General features: G+C 43.7%; 1 protein-coding gene across 5 annotated transcripts in view; it reads right to left on the reverse strand.

Annotated features, from left to right (window-relative positions):
- Positions 1 to 3,909: 3,909 nt before the first annotated feature.
- The window catches only part of SARNP (SAP domain containing ribonucleoprotein), a 52,849-nt gene continuing 34,854 nt past the window's right edge, over positions 3,910 to 21,904 (reverse strand). For all 5 annotated transcript variants that reach the window (XM_058673843.1, XM_004589642.3, XM_058673844.1 and 2 more), the window contains 2 exons: positions 6,490 to 6,579; positions 3,910 to 4,179 (listed from right to left, as the gene is read on the reverse strand). In XM_058673843.1, the coding sequence (XP_058529826.1) occupies positions 4,138 to 4,179; positions 6,490 to 6,579 (132 nt within the window). In that variant the 3' untranslated portion in view covers positions 3,910 to 4,137. The remainder of the gene's footprint in view (positions 4,180 to 6,489; positions 6,580 to 21,904) is intronic.

Here is a 21,904-nt window from a genome sequence, read left to right on the forward strand (position 1 = left end):
GTTAACCCCAAGTTTCTCCTCTCTGGCCCTGCTCATCCTTCCTTCTGCCACAATCTTGGAGAACAAGACACACAGCCCATTAATATGGCATTTTCTTGGAAGGAGAGGCACAGAGAAGTGAACAGAAGACAATTCCCTCCAAAGTTCAAATGCCTCTTGTGCTTGGTGCTGGTGGGAGTTGGGGAGTAGGCACAAGATAGCTTCCCTCTACAGATTCTAGAGAGCAAGGGCATTGAACTTGGGGGACACTCAGAACACTGCCCCTTTAATACCACCAAATAAAGACCTCTGGGGGAGTTTATCTTACGAACATGAATCTCCAAGCTGAAACTTCATTCCCCATGTCCCTCCCTATACCCTAGGAGGCCTAGGGTGATGAGGCCTGGCACAGCCTGACAGCCCGCTGGAAATGAGCTAGCACCTCTTTAAATCTTCTGTGTGTGGATCTGGCCAGTGCTTCTCCAACATATCATTAGTGGTGTAATTATTTACTTTGTGTATTTGTTACATTGTGTGTGTGATTGCCTTTGTTTGTTAAGGGTGACTGAGGAGTAGGGGACTGATGGGGGTGGGCACTGGAATGCTGGGGAAAGGACTTCTTCACTGAGACCAAGGCTTCTGGGAGGGAACCACTGCAAAAACAAAACAAAAACAAAAACAGGCCATCGCAGAGTTTTCAAGTTATGTGACAGAGAGCAAACATGGCCTTAGGGTGCTCTGGGTTTGGGGATAGTCACATGACACAATCCAGCACTTGAATCTGAAGAAAGAAAAATAAAGCAGTCAAAGAGTTTAGAATTCAGTACTGAGCTCTTCTCCCTGTTTGAGCGCCACATTTATATCTTGGAGACCAGGCACCAAAGAGGATCTGAAGAAGTTTGCACCCAAGGACTAAAAACGTGAGCTGCAAACAGAAAGCAAAGAAACACTAGGCTGTGTGCAGAGTGGAACATGAAACCCCCGAGGGAGATGGGCAGAAGAGGGCAGGGGAGGGGGCCTAGAATAACTCTTTTCTGGAGCTGATCCGAAATCGTCCCAAATATTACAAAAACTCTTCTAGCCACTGCAGAATGGAAAAATCCAGAAGTTTTCTTCATTTCTCTTCTATTCTGTAGTCTTTGATCCTAGGTTGCCTCAACCAAGTTTCACCAAAACCCCTAAACCAAACTACAGCTATTCAAATTGTCAGTGTTAACAAGAGTTAACTCAAAAGTTGAATCCACTGTAAAATTTTCTCCCATGTACCTAGAGCACAATTCTCAGAGTATAAGAGGTAACGGTGAAAGAACTTTGACTCACATTTTAAAAAATTAAGCTGTCAGGATATCAACCTGATCTGGAATGGACAGTTACTGCAAGGATCCAACATGCCCTTATGCATTTCCTGCCCTGGTTGTAATAGCTGCAGATTGTTCCTATCCCAGGCCGATCACCAAACTGAGATTGAGCCTGGTTAAATAACAGGTGTTACTGGCTGTATCCCTCCAAGGGAACTGCTTTATCTATGCCTACCCTTAGCTTCTGTCCTAATACTTCACATATGTGGCAGGGACCCAAGTTTTCAGCCTTAATCTGCTACCTCCCAGATGCATTAGCAGGAAGCCAGAATGAAAGCAGAATAGGCAGGACTCAAACTGTCACTCCAATAGGGATGCAGGTGACACAAATGAGCTTAACTTGTACTACAACATCTGGCCCTATTGGATCATTTTTTTTTAATCCTTTTTCTTTATTCTAAAACATCCTCCAACTCAGAGAAAGTATAGCAGTTCTGTGCTCCACCTTTGCCTGCTTGGGAGATGTGAACCATGTTCCAGGGCAGTAGCACTTACAGCTTTCACTCTCTTATGGGACAGAAGCAGGCATGTCAATGACCCAAGCAACAATTTCATCTGTCCTGACAGGGAGCAATGCATAAGGCAGCAAACTGAATTCCTCCTAGTCTCCAAACCTACAAATGCACCTGTATAAGCACATACATAAACATGCACAATTAGCTCACCCTCCTCCCTCTAGCTGGAGTACTCATGGAACCTACCCTAATCACCTAGTAAAATTAAAGAGGTAGCATTAGCTGAGGTTTACTATGCAAACAATGGTAAGCAAACTGTGCTGAGTACAGAATGTGGTAACGTCAGTTAATTCTTCATAATAGGATTCCTATTAGTACAAAGCCTGGAAAAAGTCAGTTTAGTTTGTCCCAGGTTTCACAGAAAGTTTTGCTGGAACAAAGAATAAAGTCTAAGTAGCTGCTCTACACAATATTACATTTTAATCTATTCTATTAAGTGATCTGAGAGGTGGATCACAGTGGTAACAAAGAGGAAAAAGGCAATAAGAAACTAAGGAACAAAATACCTTGGGCTCAAATCTTCATTCTCTTTTCAGGAAATTTCTGAAAGTAACAAGATGATGCATTAAAGTTTCAGGGCAATTTCACTAATTAGAAGCAAATGGTACTGCCTATCAGAGGCACTAATCCAAAAGATCAGGGAAAAAGTTACCCTCTTTCAGGGGCCTGCCCGCCCCTTGTTTTAGATACAGCAACAGGATTCAGCTCAACACCTACAAGCCTTGCCCTTATTCACACCTTCTTTCCCATGGCCCTCAACTCCACAGCAGCACTTCTCTACAGCAGTTCTGGGGAGCTGGGGTGAGGGGAAGGGCAGTTTAAAGTGATAGCAGAGAAAGAGAATGAGCCTGGAGAACCATAAATGTGCAAATTTACAGCTGGGGAGACTAGTTCCCTCCACAGCTTTTACCTACTACCTCATTAAGAGTTTCAAGGTATGCAGAGAATGTCACAGCTTCAGGAGAAGGCAAAGACAGCCAGCCGGCCACAGGCGGTCACTGGATCAGCCACATTAGGCTGATTGGAGGATAGGGAGGAAGGGTGCTTAGATCCCAGAATTACAAGCATGGATGTCTAATTCATCTCCAAACGCAGACTATTTTGGCTGAATTAGTTTAAAAAAAAAAACAAAAACATATGTACTCTGAGCTATTTATACTCAGATTGTACGTGGAATTACCACAATGAAACAAGAGGAAGATTTCAATAATCACACCTGGAGGACTCCTGACTGACAAACACGAACAGTTGCTAGAATGTAAAAAAAGTCAGTAAACAAATTCTCACCGACAAATACTGTATCAAACAGTAAGAGAAATAACCTGAGTAAGAATGATTAATTAGGCTTCGAGAAGAGAATCCTGAGGAGTTAAGTTTCTTTCTAGGAGATTTGGAGGGGAACTGAGAAGCATGGTGAAGAAAACTTCTCAAACTGAAGACAGGTCAAGCGTCTCAAAACTTCTTGCAGTGAAGATAACCCCATAATCAGCATCTGCTATTCCCTTACCCCTGCTGGGGTAGAACTCCCACCTATCAATTTATAAGAGAAATCTATATACTCTGGTTAGTTTTCACATGAAGACAGGGCAGAGGGAAGAAAAAGGTAACCCTAAGATCAGAACCTGAAGTAAAAGACAGGAAGGCAGATCAGGAGGAGGGAGGGTTGCTCCAAATGTAACATGGTTGAAAGAGGTGTCAAAGTTTAGCTATCCTTCCCCTTTGTTCATTTCTCCAAAGTCTCAGAATGGGGCACAACTCACAACAAATGGGAAACGTTTGGATCTTTGCTTCCTTTGCCCCTTGGTTTTATCTCAATGGGTCATTCCAATCTGTTCAGCAAAAACACAGAGGTAATATGGCCTTTTTACAGAGGATAAAAAGGTAAAAGGATGTGTGTGAGTTCAAGAGAGTAAACAGGCTTAAGGGAAGACTCCACCCTCTCCTTGTCTTCTTTTCTGAGGGATAAAGGAGTTATGCCTAAATCCCTATATTACCACTGAAGCGCTCTTAATCTGGCTCCAAGAGCTTAAAGGAGTACCTAATAAAATACAATCTCCTCTTTTCTGTTTTTTTATTAACAAGCAAAATAATTAAAAAGAAAAACACAACAATCTTAAAGTTGGAACAGCAGTTAAGTCAACCTGCTGTTGGAGTTCACGATGTACCTGGGTACATGCTTCCTCATAGCGAGGCAGGACATAAGCACATAACTGTGCATTTAGTTATATATATATGTGATCAGGAAGAATGGAACCATTGGGTAACAAAAGCATCAAGAACTCTTTTCAAGCAATGCCGAAACGCTCTGCTCTTTTCCTCTTCTTCGCCTGTAAAGAAGAAGAAAACAATCAGATTGCAAAACCACAACAGCCTGAGTTCCGGGATGCTGTAATCCAAACTGAAATGGACCGTCACAAGGCCCAGACTGGGCTTGGCACCCACAGACTGCATTCCTCAATCTCTCCAGTTATCCAGCTGGAACTGAGAAGGCTAAGTGGGAAAAAGAGGATGAGTGGATTAGTGGGAAAGAAAAGTGGGCAGGGAGAATACTGGCAGAAAATAGATCCCATGAACAAGCTACTTTGGAAACAGTGGATTTTTTGTTTAGACTAACAGATTTATTTGTAAGGAAGAGAGATCTTCCATCCACTGGTTCACTCCCCAGCTTGGCCAGTCTGAAGCCATGAGCTTCCGCTGGTATACCATGCGGGTGTAAAAGCCTAAGTACTTGGGCAATCTCCTATTGCTTTCCCATTAGACAGGAGTTGGACTGAAGTGGAGCAGCTAGGTCTCAAACTGGCATCCATGTGATGCCAGCAGCAGTTTTACCCAATACATCACAGTGCCAACAATGGGCTCTTCATAAACTGAGCAAGGCTCTGCAATTACAACAAGCTCCTGGTTTCACATCAGCTCAGCTCTGGCTTTTGTGACCATTTGAGGAATGAATCAATGGATAGAAGATCTTTTTGTCTTTCCTCTGCAAATCTGGCTTTCCAATAAAAATAAATTAAAAAACAAACAAACAACACTTTCATCTCAAAAAACACCTAATAACAAAATGACAGGAATAAGAAGTCCAATCTGAGTCTACTGTCCTATTCCAAAGAGAACTTAGGCACAACTACGCTTGTGTCTGGCCTGGAGATGGCCTTCATTAAAGGAACAAAAGAAATATATTCCAGCAGATACTACTACAGCATATACAAAATGCAGGCCTTACTTTAAGTATTTACATAGGAACCCTCAATTTTACATAAAATCATTAACATACATTCACATCATTCTTAAAATGCCACTTCAAGGAAGACATATTACTTTCTAGATGACAAAACTGAGATTCAAAAAAATATACTAATGCAAGTAATACAAAGTAGCAAACATACTTTTTAAATATTTTTCTATTAAAGATTTATTTTTATTGCAAAGTCAGATATACAGAGAGGAGGAGAGACAGAAAGATCTTCCGTCTGATGATTCACACCCCCAAGTGACTGCAACGGCTGGTGCTGCACCGATCCGAAGCCAGGAGCCAGGAACATCCTCCAGGTCTCCCACATGGGTGCATGTCCCAAGGCTTTGGGCCATCCTCGACTGCTTTCCCAGGCCACAAACAGGAAGCTGGATGGGAAACGGGGCTGCCTGGATTAGAACTGGCACCCCTATAGAATCCCGGCGAGTTCAAAGTGAGGACTTTACCCACTAGGCCACCGCGTGAGGCCCTAAAGATTTTTTTTTAAGTTGGAAAGTCAGATACACAGAGAGGAAGATTGTCTGCCCATTGATTCACTCTCCAAGCAGCCGCAACGGCCAGAGTTGTTCCTATCCAAAGCCAGGAGCCAGGAACCTCTTCCAGGTCTCCCACACGGGTTGTAGAGTCCCAAGGCTTTGGGCCGTCCTTGACTGCTTTCCCAGACCACAACAGGAAGCTGGATGGAAAGTGGGGCTGTCAGGATTAGAACCAGCACCCTTATGGGATCCCAGTGTGTTCTAGGCAAGGACTTACCCACTAGGTTACCATGCCAGATCTACAAAGCTACTTTTTATAGCTAAGTCCACTTGATTCTAAATGTTATGTTCTTTGCTACTACATTAGTAGATTCTAATAGTAAATCAAGTATAAATTCTTTATCCAGATTAAGGTTATCAAGGAAAAGGTAAAACATCTAATATTTGAGCACTTCAGAAGTACTTGGGGACCTGGCGTGGTAGCCTAGCAGCTAAAGTCCTTGCCTTGCATATGCCGGGATCCCATAGGGGCGCCGGTTCTAATCCTCGTTACCCTGTTTCCCATCCAGCTCCCTGCTTGTGGCCTAGGAAAGCATTCAAGGACAGCCCAAAGCCTGGAACCCTGCAACTGCATGGAAAACCCAGAAGAAACTCCTGGCTGCTAACCTCGGATCAGCTCAGATCCGGTTGTTGCAGCCACCTGGGGAGTGTATCAGCTGACAGAGGATCTTTCTCTGTGTAAAGCTGCCTTTGTAACAAAAAAAAGCAAGAAAAAAAGAAGGGAGAGAAGGAGGGAGGGAGGAAGGAAGAATGGAAAGAAGGAAGGAAGGGTGGACCAGGAGAGAGCAATTTTTTCACTCTCATTTTCCTTCAAGAGCTCTATGCAACATTCCAAGTATAATTTTTACCTCTGTATCTTCTGTTGTTCCAGCTCCAGCTGAACTTGTGACAATCCCAAATCGTTCCTTCCTCTTTTTTAGCTTCTCATCATCTTCAGACTGTTGAGGGAAAAGAAAGCTATTAGCACAAACTAACACACTAGGTGCTGCAAGTTAGTGGTTAAGCCATTTTTTGATGCTCACATCCCGTATCAGAGCATCAGTTTGAGTTCCAGCTGCTGTAGCAGATCCAGCTTCCTCAAAATATGGGAGGTAGTGATTATGGCTCAAGTACTTGGAATGTCTGGATGGAGTTCCTGGATCCTGGCTTCTGCCTAGTTATTCCAGAAATTTGAGGGGCAACCTAGCAGCCAGCAGATGAAGATCTTTGCCTCTCTTTGCTTTTCAAATAAATAATTTTAACAAAACAAACAAAAAGCTAGCCTCTATTCACAAAGTAAATGAGAATGAATTTATGACTTAATGGCAACAGTATGTAAATTCACCTTGTATACTGCCTGGCATGATGGCTCAGTGCTAACTCCTCGCATGGCACACGCTGGGATCCCATGTGGGTGTCAGTTCATGTCCCAGCTGCTTCACTTCTCATTCAGCTCTCTACCTGTGGCCTGAGAAAGCAGTAGAGGATGATCCAAGGTCTTGGGCCTCTGCACCCGCATGGGAGACCAGGAATCAGTTCCATGCCCCTGGCTTCGGATTCTTCTTAGCTCCGGCCATTGTAGCCACTTGGGGAATAAGCCAGTGGAGTTACCCCATATGAGGTCCCACTGCATGCTAGCAAAGGACTTTAGCTTCTAGGCTGCTGCACCGGGCCCAGAGTAGAATTACTAAACAAAGTTACGTGTTTGCTTGGAAGCACTCAGAAAAATCATAAAAGTATTCAAATAGTTTTCTTAACACGTTAGTCAGTGTGACAGCTGCAGCCATGTCTGTTAAGAGAGACAAGATTCCAGCTCCTTCCCAGGCATCTGTGAGACTCAATGCCGCCTGCTAACTGTGAGCAGGAACAAGCCATTCTCGTATAGCTGTTTTTAAGACTGAACTAATGGGCCCGGCGTGGTGGCCTAGTGGCTAAAGTCCTCTCCTTAAACGCGCTGGGATCCCATATCGGCGCTGGGTCTAATCCTGGCATCTCCACTTCCCATCTAGCTTCCTGACTGTGGCCTGGGAAAGCAGTCAAGGATGGCCCAAAGCCTTGGGATCCTGCACCCGCATGGGAGACCTGGCAGCACCGGCCGTTGTGGTCACTTGGGGAGTGAATCATCAAACGGAAGATCTTTCTCTGTCTCTCCCCCTTTCTGTATATCTGACTTTGCAATAAAGATAAATAAATCTTAAAAAAAAAAAAAAAGACTGAACTAGTATTTCACTTTCAACTTGGTTTAATGCAGGAATGAGTATCCTAAACCCTATCACTTCATCCCATTTTAAGTTACATTCTCCTCCTCCATCTTCCTCCCATACCTAGCCATTTGCGGAGTGGACAGAGGATGAAAACATATCTCTCCGTAACACATCTTCCAAATAAAACAAAACAAAACAAACAAATCAATCAATCAATCAAAATCCAAGCTTGACACATCTATGATTTCAGCCTCCAAACATTCCAGGTGATCCTATGTTGTACACAGACCTCCTCCCTCACCAAGGGAGGACAGTTTATTCACAAAAAGCAAGCCACAAGGACAATCAAAAGACCTACATAAGCACAAGAACTTTTCTTTCCTTTCCTTTTAAAAAAGATTTATCATTACTATATTATTATTAGTAGTAGTAGTAGTATTAGAAAGGCAGATTTACAGAGAGACAGAGAGAAAGATTCTCCATCCACTGGCTTACTATTCAAGTGGCTGCAATGGTCAGAGCTGAGCTGATCCAAAGTCAGGAGCCAAGAACTTCTTCCGGGTCTTCCTTGTGACTACAGGGTCCCAAGGCTTTGCACCATCCTCGGCTGCTTTCTCAGGCCACAAGCAGGGAGCTGGAAGGAAAGTGGAGCAGCTGGGATATGAACAGGTGCCCTTAACGGATTCTGGCACATGTAAGGCAAGGGTTTGGCTACTGTGTCATCGCACCAGGCCCAGGAACTTATCAATTCCTATAGTTTCCACCCTAACCAAGTAACCGTCCTTGTCCCTAGAATCACAACAGCCAACTCCACAATCACAAATAGGGAGCTAGCCCACCTTCTCCAGCGCTCAGTTTTTTTAAGCAGGTCAGCTCTCCAAAAACAGCAACAAGAGAACTTATCATTACTTTTTTTTTTTTTTAAAGATTTATTTACTCTTATTGGAAAGTCAATATACAGCGAAGAGGAGAGACAGAGCTCTTCCGTCTGATGACTCACTCCCCAAGCGGCCTCAACACCTGGAGCTGAGTCAATCTGAAGCCAGGAGCCAAGAGCTTCTTCTGGGTCTCCCACATGGGTACAGGGTCCCAAGACTTTGGGCTGTCCTTGACTGCATTCCAAGGCTACAAACAGGAAGCTGGATGGGAAGCAGGGCTGCCTGGATTAGAACCGGCGCCCATATGGGATCCCGGCACATTCAAGAAGACTTTAACTGCTAGCTATCGCGCTGGGCACAAGAACTTAGTATTACTTTGATTTTTTTCGGCCAGATGTTTGTTGTCTTTGCTGCATTTGCTTTCCCCAGAACAGAAGAGGTGCTAATAAAGGCTGATGGCGATGAAGAAGTGAAGAACTCCATACATGGGGCCTGGCGTGGTAGCCTAGTGGCAAAGTCCTAGTCTTGCACACACCAGGATCCCATATGGGTGCTGGTTCTAATCCCAGCGGTCTTGCTACCCATCCAGCTCCCTGCTTGTGGCCTGGGAAAGCAGTCGAGGACAGCCCAAAGCCTTGGGACCCACCACCCTGCACCCACGTGGGAGACCCGAAAGAGGCTCCTGGTTTCAGATCGTCCCAGCTCCAGCCATTGCGGCCACTTGGGGAGTGAATAATCGGACAGAGGATCTTCCTCTCTGTCTCTCCTCCTCTATATATATCTGACTTTCCAATAAAAATAAATAAATCTTAAAAAAAACTCTATACATGAACTATTAAATGTTTATTACTATCATAAATTATTGCCACAAAGTTTTTCTTTTCCCATTAAATCAACAACAAATTCACAGAGGGTGTGTAACCAATGTAATCCAAACTACTATAAAACAGTAAGTTACAGCCAGAATTGTGGCACAGTGGGTTAAGCCTGAGATGCAGGCATCCCAGGCCTGTTTTAGTACCAGCTACTCCACTTCCAATCTAGCTCCCTGCTAACACACTTGGAAAGGCAGAAGATGGTCCAAGTATTCAGGCTCTTGCCACCCATGAAGATGATCTGGAAGAATCTTGGGGTTCCTAGTTTTGGCCTAGCCCAGACCTAGATGTTACGGCCATCTGGGGAATATATAGGTGACTGAAGATGCTCTTTCTCTCACTTTCTCCCTCTCTACTTCTGCCTTTCAAATAAATAAATGTCTTTAAATAAATAAATAAACTTAATTTGAAGAAAACAGCATTCTGGTTCTGATTATTAATCATAAAGAAAAATAGTACTAGTCAATAACATCTGAGCATCTACCAAGTCCCTGGTACTGTATGGGCTTCTTTTTTTTTTTTTTAAAAGATTTATTCATTTTATTACAGCCAGATATACACAGAGGAGGAGAGACAGAGAGGAAGATCTTCCGTCCGATGATTCACTCCCCAAGTGAGCCGCAACGGCCGGTGCGAGCCGATCCGAAGCCGGGAACCTGGAACCTCCTCCGGGTCTCCCACGCGGGTGCAGTGTCCCAATGCATTGGGCCGTCCTCAACTGCCCTCCCAGGGCACAAGCAGGGAGCTGGATGGGAAGTGGAGCTGCAGGGATTAGAACCGGCGCCCACATGGGATCCCGGCGCATTCAAGGCGAGGACTTTAGCCGCTAGGCCACGCCGCCGGGCCCAAGGGAAAATGATTCTTGAGTAAAGTGTCCTGGATTTCAATCCTGGATCTGCCATTTACTATTTGTGAGACTTTGAGCAAGTTACTTAATACACCTAAGCTTCAGTTTTCATGCTTGTGAAAAGAACTTAATCATTGTACTTATGTAAGAAGTAAAGCAGATAGTATTGCTATTGCATATAAAGAAGCCCATACAGGGCCCGGCGGCTTGGCCTAGCGGCTAAAGTCCTCACCTTGAAAGCCCCGGGAACCCATATGGGCGCCGGTTCTAATCCCTGCAGCTCCACTTCCCATCAAGCTCCCTGCTTGTGCCCTGGGAAAGCAGTCGAGGACGGCCCAAGGATTTGGGACCCTGCACCTGCGTGGGAGACCTGGAAGAGGTTCCTGGTTCCAGCTTCGGATCGGCGCGCACCGGCCGTTGCAGCTCACTTGGGGAGTGAAACATCGGATGGAAGATCTTCCTCTCTGTCTCTCCTCCTCTGTGTATATCTGGCTGTAATAAGATGAATAAATCTTTAAAAAAAAAAAAAAGAATCATTTTCCCAATTCTACCATCTTCTTGGGTATTTCGCTTAAGCATTTCTTTGGAAGAATAAAATGGAGGAAGTATTTAATTCCTTAGGATCCTTAGCTCTAGACATGCCTATAAATTCTGTAGCAACTCCGCATCACTGAAATGACTGGATCAGTAAAAGGATTTGTCCCTCCAACACCATATGCCTAAAAGCCCACCACACTTCACTATCCAAGTCAAGGGAGTAGGGGCAGGAGAGGAAACTATCCTGATCTACTACCACCATGAGGAAAGTAAAAAAGAGGAAAGTAAGTAATAGAACCGCAGATTCTAAGAAAATAAGAACCTCTAGAATATTCTAGATGATCTACTTGCATTTCATTAAGTCTCCTGGCTAAGTAGGAAACAGTTCCAGGTAGACTAAAAGCGGCACCCCTTCTGGCAGAGGTGTAACTGGACCACACACCATGTTTACCTACCACTACAAACTTAGTTTTATTCAACTCAGTGATAGCAGTGCTTCAGCAAGTTCTAATCAGAGACGCTACTTCTGAATCACAGCCATTAGTTCAGCACAAACTCTGAGGTCACTACTACACAAAACTCATCACAAAGTCTAGGTCCATTCGAAATGTGTAGGACAGCCTTTCTCCCGGTTCCTTATGTCGCAACATCCAGAAATTGGGAGTTTAGATTCTAAATTAAATTTTGTGTGGCTGGTGTTATAGTGCAGATTAAGCCAGCACCCCTGACATCTGATGCTGGCATCACCTATGAGTGCTGCTCAAGACTCAGTTCTACTTTCCATCCAGCTCCTTGTTAATATGCGTGGGAAAGCAGGAGAGAACAGCCCAAGTCTTTGGGACCCTGCACCTAGATCGAAGACCCAGAAAAAGCTCCTGGTTTCAGCCTCTCCCAGTGCTGACCACTGTGGCCATTTGGGGGTGAAACAGCAGATGCAGATCTGTTTCTTTTTCTCTGTAACTATTTCAAATTAAGGAGAAAAAAAAAGGATCCTGCATTTCCTTTCGACTCAAAAGTGAGGAAAGAACAAGGAACAGGAAAAGAGAAGAGGGCTGTACTTCTCTTGCCACTGAGGGTAGTATGAGGTATCTCTACGACCTCAATTCTGAATCATATCTTTGGGACCTCCTGGAGATAAAAGCTGAGAGCATCTGCTCCAAACTCACCAGAGGCTCCCGGGGATGGGGCTGAGGGGGAGAACCCACTGTCAGGAGTTCCCCTACTCGTGACAGTCTGCCCTTCTCTCCTCACCCAGCACCCTCAGCTCCCCTCTTAGACCCTGCTTCCTTCTGGCCCTGCAGGGAAAGTGCAAAACAGGCCCAGTAAATCAACACAGTCATAATCTCTCTCACTTAACCCTTCTACCATGACGATATCACATGAAAAAATGCACAATAAACTTGGCTCCATCTTTAGCTCCTTGTTGACAGGTTTTGATTCATGGGATGGCAAGACCCATCTGAGGGAAATTACCTCGATCAAAAAGCATCTCTCTACCTGGACTGTTGCTGATGATATGTTGGTGCTTCTAATTGATCGAGGTGACGCTCTGCTGGCTCTGCCTACAAACCTGAGAGGGCCTCCCTAAGAGGCGGTTGAACTTGAACTGGACAAGTGGGATGCTGGACTCTGTATGGTGTAAACTTTTAATTAGGGAATCTCAATGGAACTTGAGCTGTGGTTATGCATCAAGGTGAAGGAATTCATGATGGGGGAAGGGTTTGGGGTGAAGGGGGGGATCCCAGTACCTATGAAATTGTGTCATGTAATGCAATGTAATTAATGAATAAATGAATATTTAAAAATAAATAAAAAAAAAAAAAAACAAAAAAAAAAACAAAAAGCATCTCTCTTTGCACGCATCAGGCCAAGGCTCCCCCAGGCCATGCTCAAGTGCACAAACGGGCCTGCACATCTGCAGGCAGCACTGACCCCTCTGTGTCACACGCATCTGCAAACCCTTCCTTTCTTCATCCCTCCCCCAAGCAATTCCTCAAATCCTCAACTGCCAAGTATTTTTCATTCCCATGTATTTCTATACAGGGAAAAAAATCTAACTCTGAGAAGCCCACACATAAACTCAAAACACACAACTTTAACCTAGAAACCAGAAGCAGGCCTGTCCTCACTGATCAAACCCAGGCACTGAATGCTTAGACTAATCCATATGATTTTTTTTTTTTTAAAGATTTATTTTTATTACAAAGTCAGATATACAGAGAGGAGGAGAGACAGAGAGGAAGATCTTCCGTCCGATGATTCACTCCCCAAGTGAGCCGCAACGGGCGGTGTGCGCCAATCCGAAGCCAGGAACCAGGAACCTCTTCCGGGTGTCCCACGCGGGTGCAGTCCCAAAGCATTGGGCCGTCCTCGACTACTTTCCCAGGGCACAAGCAGGGAGCTGGATGGGAAGTGGAGCGCCGGGATTAGAACCGGCGCCCACATGGGATCCCGGGGCGTTCAAGGCTAGGACTTTAGCCGCCAGGCCACGGCCGCCGGGCCCTAATCCATATGATTTTACATCCCTCATCCTTTCACTCTTTAAGAATCAAAACAAAGTCAGTGAACGATAATAATTCCAGCATATATAATACTCATTTTTTTCTTCTTAAAAGGTCATTTATAAAATGAGAAAGAATTATGTAATGGGAGAACACATTGAAAACAGAAAGCATGATCTATATTTAATAAAAACAATTACCCCACCCCAATGAATCACGTATCTATTACGGAATAAAAAAAGTTCCAAACAGGCCTTTTAGAGGATATACTCATTTTTTCAAAATTCTCATTTCTCGTTTACATTTGGAAAATCTTCAGGCAATAACAATAATAAATTACAATTATCAAAGAAAAAGACTGCAGCTCAGACACAAGTTGTATATGTAAAACTCCTGTACACAGGAGTTACCGTACAGGAGCTATCCAACAAATAGCATTATTTTTATTGCTATGCTCACCACCAACAACTGCCACTCATTTTTCTAGATAAGAAGTGGTATTATCCCCAGAAATGGGAAAAAGAAATAGAAAGCCTGGAAACAATGATCATACCCACTTCTCTCTAAGCCTAGACCCTTCCCACCCTGATCAACTATGTAAACACCATCTAAAACAAAATAAATAAAAAAGTAAAAGAAGTGGTATTAAAGGTTGGTAAGAACCAGATCTATGATCAAACACCCCCCCCCCCCCTTTAAAGATAGACAGAGACTAATAAAGGTCAGCTAGCTGATAATCACTCAGCTTGTACCTTACTGATCAGGCTTCCCATCTGGCTTTTCAGATAGACAGAGACACTGATATAGAAAGTCTGGAACAGCCAGGAAAAGGCCAACTAACCTATAATCGCTCAGCCTGTACTTACTGGTCAGGCTCCCTATTTGCTTCTCCTGTACCTTACTAAGTAAGATGTAGAGTTAAATTCTTCCTCACTCACTAGGTTGTTGGGAATTTCCCTGCTCCCCTGCCTAAAACTTTTCTATTCTTCAATTGTTAAAATGCAAAGTTCTGTAAAACCGTGCTTTATCACTATATACTGTAAAGTTTAAATTGTGCCTTAAGATTCTCCCCAAAAATCTTTATCAATTCATGACTGTTGATGCTAAACAAGATGTAACTGCATAGAAACTTTGATATTAAGTTTGTACTCAGCTGTTATATATGACGGATGTTAATGTTGATCCTCTCACTGTTCCTGTACCACTCTGATTTAGGTTAAACTCAAAAACATCTTAGCTTGGGAGACAAAAAAAAAAAAAAAAAAAGAAAAAAAAAAAAGGTTTACAGCAGCCGGTTGTATATATACTAAAATTGAGATGTCAAGGAAGTAGTTACAGGAGGCGCTTAAGAACTTGCATTTTCTAACATACTGGTCACTTAATACCATGTTAATTAACTTCATGATGTTAATTTCGATGTTTCTTCCTGTTGTTGAAGTTGTGTAGTGACATCTCTTTGGAGGGGATGAGATTCTGCAGCTCTATTTTCAGACCAGGGATGGTCTCCCAATGAAACTGTTGAATTTATCTGGACAATAGGATGCTGGACTCTCCGCATGGTCCATGCCCACAACAAAGGAATCATGACTGGCTATGAACTGTACTACTATAATATGGAGGAATCCAATATGGGGGAGGGTTTGGTGAGGGGCTGGGGGAATGCCAGAGCCTATCAAACTGTGTCATAACATGATATATATACACACACACACATATATATATAAATAAAAAAATTTTAAAAAAGATTTGTTTTATTAGTATTGCAAATTCAATTATACAGAAAGGAGGACAGACAGAGGAAGATCCTCTGTTCAATGATTCACTCCCCAAGTGGCTACAATGGCTGGAGCTGAGCCAATCTGAAGCCAGGAGTCCTGAGTCTCTTCTGTGTCTCCCACACAGGTGCACGGTCCCAAGGCCTTGGGCCGTCCTCGACTGCTTTCCAGGCTACAAGCAGGGAGCTGGATGGGAAGCAGGGCTGCTGGCATTAGAACCAATACCCATATGGATCCTGGCGGGTGCAAGGCGAGGACTTCATCCGCTAGGCTACTGCACTCGGCCTGATCAAACTCCTTTTTACAAATATTATTTATTCTTTGGCTTATTTATGTATTTGAAATGCAGAGCAACAAAAAGAGACAGAGATTATCTTCCATCTGCTGGTTCATTCCCTACATGGCAACAACCAGGAGCCAGACACTTGGTGACCATGCTATCTCAACTAACAGGTAAGCACCTGGGCCACTTTCTGCTGCCTACAGTGTAGCTGGGACTTGATCCTTTAGCAACTTACTCCTCTCGAAATACAAAGAGATTTTTTTGAGGAATCAGCTTTGTGATACAGTGGGCGAAGCTGCTACCTGCGATGCCAGCAGCCTACACTGAGGTGCCAGTGTGAGTCCCAGCTGCCCCACTTCGGATCTAGTTCCCTTAATGCACTGACAAGGCAGATGGTCCAAGTACTTGGGATCCTGCTACCCACATGAAGAACGAGACAAAGCTCCTGGCTTAGGCCTGATCCAGCTCTGGCCATTACAGTTACTTGGACAGTGAATTAGCGGGTAGACTTTGCTGTTATTCTGTCATTCTTCCTGCCAACTAAATGAATCTTTTTTTTTTTTTTTAATTGGAAAGGCAGATATATAGAGAGAAGGAGAGACAGAGAGAATCTTCCATCCATTGGCTGACTCCCCAAGTGGCCGTAACTAAACTTATCGAAGCCAAGAGCCAGGACTCAGGTGCTTCTTCCAGGTCTCCCAGGTCTCTGCAACAGCCAGAACTGTGCTGATCCAAAGCCAGGAACCTGAACCCTCTTCTAGGTCTCCCACACGGGTGCAGGGTCCCAAGGTTTTGGCTGCTTTCCCAGGCCACAAGCAGGGAGCTGGATGGGAAGCAAGACCGCTGGGATTAGAACCAGTGTCCATAGGGAATCCTGGTGTGTGCAAGATTAGAACTTGGTCACTAGGCTACCACGTCAGGCCCAAATAAGCAAATTCAAAAAAATAAAAATAGATTCAATGTCTTCAGAAGGAGATGCCAGGTTAAAAGCAGAAATTTAAAATTAAGATCTCTTGATAACAGTGTCCACAGCACATAGCAGTACACTATAGTTTGCAGTTAAGGTCAAATATCCATGTTAATATGTGCACCTAAAATGGAGCTCTATTTTCCAAAATAACATATGTCTTCAAGATTCAAATTCAAAGGTTCAGTACTGTGGTATAACAAGTAAAGTTATCAGTTGCAATGTCAGCATTCAATATGGGAGCTTTCTTGTGTCCCAGTTTTTTTTTTTTTAATGTATTTTTTTATTGGGAAGGTAGATTTACAGAGAAAAGGAGAAACAGAAGCATCTTCTATCCACTGGTTCACTTTGTGTCCCAGTTTTTCTAGTTCTGATTCAGCTCCTTGCTAACGGCCTGGGAAAAGCAGATGATCCAAGTCTTGGGATCCTGCTACGCACACTGGAGTCTTGAACAAGTTTCTGGCCCACACCTGGGCTGTTACAGCCATCAGGGGAGTAAGTCAGCAGATGGAAGATATCTGTTTCCTCCCTTCTCTCTGAAACTCTAATTTTCATAAAAAGAAATATTTAACAAGAAAGAATGAAATTCAAGATAACATTTTTCAAAATTTACTGATTTTTACATAAATACAATAAAGACTGCTGCTCCTAGTCTGTGTTGGGGTTATACATTTTGCCAAAAGCAATCCAATTTGACATGAATTGTTGTTAAAAAATATTTACCTTCTTCAATTTTATTACTAGTATACCCTGCGATTAAAAAACAAAACAAACAAACAAAAAACAGCAATAAAAGATATCCGAAGTGTAACCCAGACAAAATTATGTAATTTGAATTCATTGGTTCCTAAGAACACAAAGCAAGAGTATTGGAATTCAAAAGAGAGGTTATCTTCACTATTCTCTGAGGTGATCAAAAGAATAACCACGTTGGGCTTTGTTCCTGCTCAGCGCAACAAGTTCACTCAACCATCATCCCTCTGGTATCACGTGAGAGGCGGAAATTCCAATCTACAGAATTTAGTGAAAGACACCCTTACAAGGAAAAAGGTACTATAACAATTTTTTGCCCTCAGAAGTTTTCCCCTTGGAGAAGGAAGAAAGACTGACAGTGAGCCTAAGATGGTCATATTTTACAAAAAATAGATACTTCCTCTTCTTTCAAATGAACTGGCATTCAAGGATAATAATTTTCAAGTCAGGCAGGCAGAAATATAAGGTAATGAGGCAAAAAAGAGAAGAGGGAGTTTTATGGTCCTGTTCCTGAATCTCTCCTGTGACTGATCCCAAGGGATGAAATGCAGGGCCTGGAGGCTTTCAGGCGAGGCTAGATTAATGATGACATGGCCTTGACTTCCCAGAGGTAAAGGTTATGAAACACTCCAGGGTAAGCGAGCTTCCAATTTCATACTCTCAGGTTGAATGATAGCAACTGATGGTTTTTCTCTCAAAAACATTTCAATGCTTAAATACACAGCTGTCATCTCACTGGCCCTAGCTTCAGAAATTCATCTGAACTTGTTTATTCTTAGGCTTTTATGCCAGCTACATCTCAAAATACGGGGTGATTCCAAAAACCAACACACAGAGCCTAAGCAAATTAAAAGTAAAGGACCAGACTAGCAGTCAGTAATTTATCAAATATGAGCAAAACGACTCCCAAACACTTCAACACATAATATATCTCCACAACAGAACTATTGTACCTGTTCTGAGCAATCCCTGTGAGGTCAGAATCAACTTCCTAGGGCCGGTAGGGCAGCAGCAATTTTAATGTTACACCAGAATTAAAAACTATCAGCAACTGTATCTTCTCTTATCGTCACAGGGTTTGAACTCCAAGAAGCAAATATTCTTCCAACTCACTAGCTCACTTTTTCTTTCTCTTGTCCAAATCAAACTCTTTCCCCAACCCCCACTCCTCTTCAGCCCCAGAGGAGGTCGTCTCGGTCTTGCTCTAGCTCATTGTAGGACAAAGCAAGGCAGGTGGAGGAAATGAAGGCTTCACACTTGAGACCCCTGGAAACCAAGTTTCTATTAAAAGTCCCCACCTCCCTCTCTTAAAAGCCAGGAAGCTGCTGCTTTTAAGGATAAGCGATACAGAGCTTGGCAGAAATGTCAAGGAGTCAGCAGAGGAAAGCTAAAACTTTTGAGGGGAGGTGAATGCTGGCTTAGCGAAAATATACAGTAATTGAAGGACAGTCACCTGAACACTCAGAGCTTTAGATCAAAAACTAGAAAACTGAGCACTTCAGAGGGTTACTTAAAAATACGTATTACTGACCTCACTTCAACCTACCAAAACGAAACGATGGGTCTACAAAGCTGAACCATTTATTTACTTGTTTATTTATTTATAAAAAGATGGCAGAAGAGAATCTTCCACCTGCTAGTTTGCTCCCCAAATGCCACAACAGCTTGGGCAGGGCTGGGCAGGGTAGAACAGAGTCAGGAATTCCATCCAGGACTCCAACATATGTGGCAGGGAAGCAAATCCTTGATCCATCATCTGCTGACTCTCAGAATATGTATCAGCAGGAAGCTGGATCAGAAGTGGAGTAGCTGCACTCTAACCAGGCATCTTACGTACATACTCACCCAAAAGCTAAACTGTTCTAAGGTCCTCCTCGTGATTCTTACATACAACTATATTTGGGAACAACAGTCAACAGATTAGAAAAACCAAAAATATTTAATAAAAAATAAGGCTGAAAGGGCACGGCACAGTAGTACAATGGCTAAAGTCCTCGCCTTGCAAACATTGGGATCCCATATAGGCGCTGTTTTGTATCCCAGCTGCTCCACTTTCCATCCAGCTCCCCGCCTGTGGCCTGGGAAAGCAGTTAAAGATGGCCCAATGCCTTGGGAACCTGCACCCGTGAGGGAAACCTGGAAGAGGTTCCAGGCTCCTGGCTTTGGATCAGCACAGTTCCAGCCACTGCAGCCACTTGGGGACTAAATCAGTGGACATAAGATCTTTCTGTCTCTCCTCATCTCTGTACATCTGCCTTTTCAATAAAATAAATAAATCTTAAATAAATAAATAAGGTTAAAAAAAAGAGGTTGCCAAATATAGGTCCCACACCTGTTCCAATTTCCAACCCCTACGCCCCTGAAACACGAACAGCCTTCCAAGAAAATTTTATACTTTCCACAAACAAGTTATATCAGCAGCAGGAATGTAAGGATAAAATACTTCTGTAGGGCCTGGCGCAGTAGCCAGATGGCTAAAGTCCTCTCGTTGCATGTGAAAGCAACCCATATGGGCATCGGTTTGTATCCTGGCTGCTCCACTTCCCTTGCAACTCCCTGCTTGTGGCCTGGGAAAGCAGCAAAGGACAGCCCAAAGCCTTGGGAGACTGCACCGGTGAGGGAGACCAGGAAGAAGCCCCTGGCTTCAGATCGGCTAAGCTCCAGCTGTTGCAGCCACCTAGGGAGTGAACTAGCGGACAGAAGATCTTGTCTCTCCTTTTCTCTGCAAATCTGCCTTGCCAATAATAAATGTTTTTACAAAATAAAAAAAGAAAAGGAAAAATGGGCTACTGCATGGTATTCTAAGTTAAGCATCCGCCAATGGTGCCAGTACGGCATATGGGCACTGGTTCAACTCCTGACCGTTTGATTTCCAATTCAGCTTCCTGCTTACAGTGTCTGGGAAAGTAGCAAAAGATGGCCCAAGTCTCAAGTCCTGCCTCTGCAAGAAAGCCTAGCGGCTAAGTCTTCTCTTTGCAGGTACTAGGATACTATATGGGTACCAGTTCATGTCCTGGATGCTCCACTTCACATGTAGCTCCCTGCCTGCAGCCTGGGAAAACAGCAAAGGATGGCCCAAAGCTTAGGAACCATGCACCAGCGTGGGAGAAGCAGAAGAGGCTACGGGCTCCTATCTTCAGATCAGTTCAGCTCTACCCACTGAAGCCACTTGGGGAGTGAATCAATGGATGGAAGATCTCTGTCTCACTCTCTCCTTTTCTCTGTACATCTGCCTTTCCAATGAAAATAAATAAATCTTATAAAAAAAAAATAGGGCCCGGTATGGTGGCCTAGCGGCTAAAGTCCTCGCCTTTAATGTGCCAGGATCCATATAGGCTTGGTTCTAATCCCAGCAGCCCCACTTCCCATCCAGCTCCCTGCTTGTGGCCTGAAAAGGCAGTTGAGGATAGCCCAAGGCTTTGGGACCCTGCGCTCAGTGGGAGATCCAGAAGAAGATCTGGGCTCAGAAGCCTCAGGACTTTGGATTGGTGCAGCATCAGCCATTGGGGCCACTTGGTGAGAGAATCTCAGCTGGGACACAGACTGGCATCACATGGGATCCTCGTGTTTGCAAGTTGTTTCTCAAGCTTTCTAAAGTACCTTAACATATAAAGTAAAACACACTGAACAGAATCCAGCATTTCTTTCCCTTCCCACACTGTGCTCAGTCTGGGCAAAGACTACAGGGCGACAACAGGGAAGCATAAAACTTGCTTTATAAAATGGAATCAGGCCCGGCCGCGTGGCCTAGCGGCTAAAGTCCTCGCCTTGAACGCCCCGAGATCCCATATGGGTGCCGGTTCTAATCCCGGCAGCTCCACTTCCCATCCAGCTCTCTGCTTGTGGCCTGGGAAAACAGTCGAGGACGACCCAAAACTTTGGGACCCTGCACCCGCGTGGGAGACCTGGAAGAGGTTCCTGGTTCCCGGCTTAGGATCGGCACAGCACCAGCCCGTTGCGGCTCACTTGGGGAGTGAAACATTGGATGGAAGATCTTCCTCTCTGTCTCTCCTCCTCTCTGTATATCCGGCTTTCCAATAATAATAAATCTTTAAAAAAAATAAATAAATAAAATGGAAGTAATCAGTTATGACATGTTAGAAGAAAATGCTGACATGAGTGGGAAGTTGAGAAGACAAGTTTTTTAACCTGTTATTTTTCAGGTTCAAACTCATAAATTAAATCATACACAAAATTAAAACTCAGTGGTCTCAAAATCATGTACCTTTTATGCAAATCAGAAACTTCTCAAATTTCTGGTTTCAAATAATAAACAGACATGCATGCAGACATGCTGCAGATAAAACATCAAAAATGTCATCTTGCTTCCCACCATCTAAAAAATGTACTCTTACGTACTCTTAGCATTTTGTGTTGAAAATTTAATTGATATATGGCTAGGCAAAGTACATTTGTGATTAAGGTATAGTAGAAGAGTAAAAGCAGAAGCTGAGCAAAGAAAAACCCGACTCCAGGTTTGTCTAGTTAAAATTGGAATACATTTTCAAGAACCTTGATTAGTAGAAAAAAATTCTATTCTGCCTTTTTGCTCTTCAAATTCCTGTAGTCAACTGGTTCAACAGCAGTTGAATGGCACACATAATGACATCATTGATTGGAGCCATAATAGAAGAGAGAAGAGCAGGTGGGGGGGGAAGGATAGG

Source organism: Ochotona princeps, chromosome 15 (genome assembly GCF_030435755.1).
Source record: "Ochotona princeps isolate mOchPri1 chromosome 15, mOchPri1.hap1, whole genome shotgun sequence".
NCBI lineage: Eukaryota > Metazoa > Chordata > Mammalia > Lagomorpha > Ochotonidae > Ochotona > Ochotona princeps.